The 4111-nt window shown below is 44.4% G+C and overlaps 1 protein-coding gene across 1 annotated transcript; it reads left to right on the forward strand.

Moving 5' to 3' along the window:
- The first annotated feature begins 385 nt into the window (after positions 1-385).
- Positions 386-2333, forward strand: LOC148363426 (uncharacterized). Its single transcript, XM_088339397.1, has 3 exons — positions 386-674; positions 772-1269; positions 1610-2333. The coding sequence occupies exons 1-3, from the start codon at positions 464-466 to the stop codon at positions 2281-2283; spliced, it is 1383 nt and encodes a 460-aa protein (XP_088195523.1). The 5' UTR covers positions 386-463; the 3' UTR covers positions 2284-2333.
- The last annotated feature ends 1778 nt before the right edge of the window (positions 2334-4111 follow it).

Genomic DNA, 4111 nt, shown 5'->3' on the forward strand with positions numbered 1-4111 from the left:
AGTTTTGGTTATGGTTTTCCTTTTCTACACAATTTCCTGAATTTTACGTACTGGCAGCGCACTCATTTTTGGCCGTCGGCGTTGTAACCTCACTCTTCAGTGTTTTTGCCGTGGGTGTAGGTTTCTCTGATCTTTAGTGTGTCGTTATCGCTCTCGTCTGTAGGATCACTTTAGGTGCTGGAGTGGTCCACCAGCCGTTAAGGGGCCGGTCACACAGACATTTACGGCTGAATCACGCTAAAATTTTGCGTTTTTTTTTTGCCCGTGGTTGCCCAGGATCGAAAATGCGCAAAATTTGACAACCCGCCGTTCGTCTGTGGTATGGCCGGAAAAAAGACGCCGGCGACTGTTCCGCTTCCTCTCATCGCGTCATTTGCGCGTCATTTCCGTGTTTAGACCACGCGTATAAATACTGCCGAGCAATCATAACAGCGAAGTCCCGCGAAGCTAAAAATAGCAAACTATGGCACCGAAGAAGAGGCGAACGACGAGGTCCACGACCAAAAAGAAGAAGCAGTGTGCCAAGAAGCCCAAGTCAGGAACCACAGTGGAGGTGCAAGCTGTCGTCCATTCTGCCGCTGAATGTCCGAGTGCTCGTGGCGAGTTCGTGGCCAGTCCTGCTGCGAGTCCAAGAGATGCCGGTCTAGTTGAAGAGGAGGAAAAATCTCTTGATAGTAAGAATAATTTATGTTATACTTTTTAAAAAATTTAAATCTTCGTCAAACAATTATTGTTAATCAAAAATACACTTTTACTAATCTGGCTTTTCAGGTGTTACATCTACTGCCACCACTGCTCCCACCACCACCCCCGCTGCCAACACTGGGGAGGGTGCCATGCGAGTGGAGGATCCTGTGTCGGAAGAGCCTGGTTCTCCTAAATTCCCGGGACCCACCCCACATCAAGAGGAGGAGGGGGGGCAAGAGCCAGGTCGCAATAATAAGAATGGCAAGGGCAAGGGCAAGAGGAAGGCCGATGGTGCTCCAAAGCAAGCTTGGAGTCTCCCCGACCAGGTAGAGCAGGATCTGGTTGAGTGGCTTCAGGGCAACCATTACCTTTGGCTCCGAAGCACCAAGGACTACCACAAGAAAAAGTCAGCGTGGGAGATGAAAGCACAGGAGATCGGGGTCTCGTACACGCATCTGCATAACTGGTGGAAGAACGTCAAAGATTGGTTCGTAAAGCTATCCAAGAAGACGAGTGGCCAGGCAAAAAAGCAATTGACGGATAGGGATAAGTGGGTGCTGAAGAACATTGCCTTCTACAAAAGTAAGTACATGTTATCACATTTATTTGAAAAGTTTTGAAATGTCACTAAAATAGTTAAATATAGTAATTTTATTGTATGAATTTCTGACAAATTCCGCTCAATTTGTTTTTGTTTTTTTTGTAAAGACATTCAATATATTTGTACGCTTCGGTAAACTTCATGATAATACAGTTTATTAAAGTTCATTTAACTTTATTCCAAAACTAAATTGCAAAACTATATTCAAAAGGTATATTCTAAGAAATTGTTGAGGTGATTAAATGTATGCAATGTCTTAACATGTTTTAATGCAATATGTCAATATGCCATTATATTAAACAAATTTTTAACTTGTTTCAGGTTCGATCCACACTGAGGCTCCAGACACCCTCATCAATCTGCCACGTGCCTGCTGCCATGCGCTGCCATCACTGGAAACTCCTGACTCCATGGCAAGCCAGTCCAACATCCTGGAAGAGATGGAATTTGCAGCAGCGCAAGAGGGCTCGACCACGTGTAGTCGCCGGCGCAAGACCAGAAGGAGGGATGATGAGAGCCTGGATGAGGAGGCCTGGATCCAGGAACTAAATTCCACCATGAGGGCCAACCAAGCACTGCTGGAGAAGCTGGTGGAGGAGAAGTGTCAGGCTCAGTCAGACCGAGAGGCCTTCATCCGCTTTGTTGCTGACACGCTCCGCACTGCTCCCCAGGAGCAGTTCTCTGCCATGAAAGATCTCTTCACGGATATTATGCGTGATGGAGGACAGAGTCAACATTACAGCAGGCGTGACACTCAAGGGCCTTCTTCATCGTGGGCCAGACCGGGCCCCTCAGCGTCTGCACCACCAGGCTGCACAGCCTCCTCACAGCCCTACTTCAGTAACAGCCAGTATTACCTGCCCCAGCCCAACTATGACCAGTACAGCCAGTGGCAGTATGGTGGTGTTTTTCTGCAGCAGCAGGCTCCCCAGCAGCAGCAGCAGGCTCCTCAGCAGCAGCAGCAGCAGCAGCACCAGGAGGATGCTACGGAGTAGCGTATGATGTTTGATATTTTTCTGTTACTGTGTTTTTCAGCTGTGGAAGATGGGCTATGTTATGCCTTGCTGTTTACTTTGCTGTTTACTTCATTACTTTTGATAATTTTGATATAATAATAAAGTTGATGTTAAATTGTCAACAATTGTTTGTGTTTCCTTGGTAAATAAAAGGAAGTGTGTGAATTGTGTGCAATAAAAATGTGAAAAAATATTACAGTAATAAAATAGTGAACCTCAAAAAACAAGAAATAATACTTAGATTAAGATTTATGTCTAAATTGAATGTTTAGTTATTGTCATTTGAAATTAGCCAATATGTTATTATTGTAATAGTTTATGATTTTTAATGTATTATCTTGTTATGAAATGTATTGTCAAGAAATAAAAATGGATTAAGACGAGGTCTCTATGGTGACAGGGATCCATTTTCAATTCTTGACTGTGAACGTGTGCTCCGCAAATTGCGCTATGGCCGTGCTCGTGATTACCCGCTGCTATTTATAGCGTCGTAATCACGCCCTGGCCGCGGCCATAGCACGTCATTTTCGCGTCATTGCCTCGTGTTGACCACGTGTGCGGCACGCGGTTTAACACGTGCTCAAACTTTTGAGCAGCTCAAAAGTTTTGAAGGCGGCCGACCACGTGAAAATTTCCGACCGCGAGTAAAGCACAGCTCTATCTCGTCTATATGGCGGTCTCTAAACGTCCAACAGCGCCCAACGGCATCTGCTTCACGGCCAGAAATTTCTGGTCGTGGTACAGCCTCAATACGCTCGTGAAAGGCTGTGTGCCCGCACTCTGAAGAATTGAGCAGGGTAAAACTTTTTCGCGCTGCCACCCGCGCGCGAATTTCCGAACTCGTGTTGAGCACCGCTGTATCTCGTCTTAATGGCGAACTCAATGCGTCCAATAACGTCTGCCTCAAAGGCAGAAATTTCTGGCCGTGATTCAGCCGTAAATGTCTGTGTGACCGGCCCCTAAGGTTTGGCCTATTATCCGTTACTTTAGTCCAGGGGTCGGGAACCTATGGCTCGCGAGCCATATATGGCTCTTTCTATGAGTATCTGTGGCTCAGAGACCAATTTGATTGCATGCAAAATTTCTCCATCTTGTTCAAAACCGGAGTTGTCTATCCTATTCAGGTACACGTATAGCCAAACCAAAGCTGAATTCAAAGGTAACACTTCGCAGTATATATAGGGCACGTTTTTCACTACAGTTTACAGTCAAGGTGTCACACAAAAAAAAGGGGGAAAAAAACTCGTTTTGGCTGTACAAAGCTAAAGAATCCTTTATTTAAAAGTTCACTATATAATCTGTGTTCAGTGTTCAGATACTTTATGATGAATCCACAGAACTGTAAATACGCCAAAACACCGGAAGAGAACTTAGTCATTTGATTGGGTGAGTGGGAGGGATGGGTGGAGCTATGCAAAAAGTACAAGCATTCCCTCCCATCTCTCGCCAAAGGTAAGCACATAAGGCTCCCTATTCTCAGAATGTTGTGACGTTTTTACAAAATAAATGCTTGCATCTGGTTTTGAAACCAATATGTATGGAAAAAAAGGTCAAAAGGAGTTTAACCGATCTTGAGTAATTGCAAGAAAGAGACAAGTTTAAAGTGGTCTGTTTGTTGAATTTGGGACAGGGGCTCTGGCATTATTCTCTTTTCATAATTTTTATCAAATCATCAAAAATAAATGTGCTGAAGACTAAGCTTTTGTCTGGGGCGCCGGTTTAGCAATTTAGTAAATTTGTCTCATAATTTATGGTGTGGCTCTTTCCCAAAATAAAATTAATATTTTTTGCTTTTATGGCTCTTTGA

This window comes from Urocampus carinirostris, chromosome 7, assembly GCF_059441175.1.
Source record: "Urocampus carinirostris isolate Australia breed hairy pipefish chromosome 7, RoL_Ucar_1.0, whole genome shotgun sequence".
Classification (NCBI taxonomy): Eukaryota; Metazoa; Chordata; class Actinopteri; order Syngnathiformes; family Syngnathidae; genus Urocampus; species Urocampus carinirostris.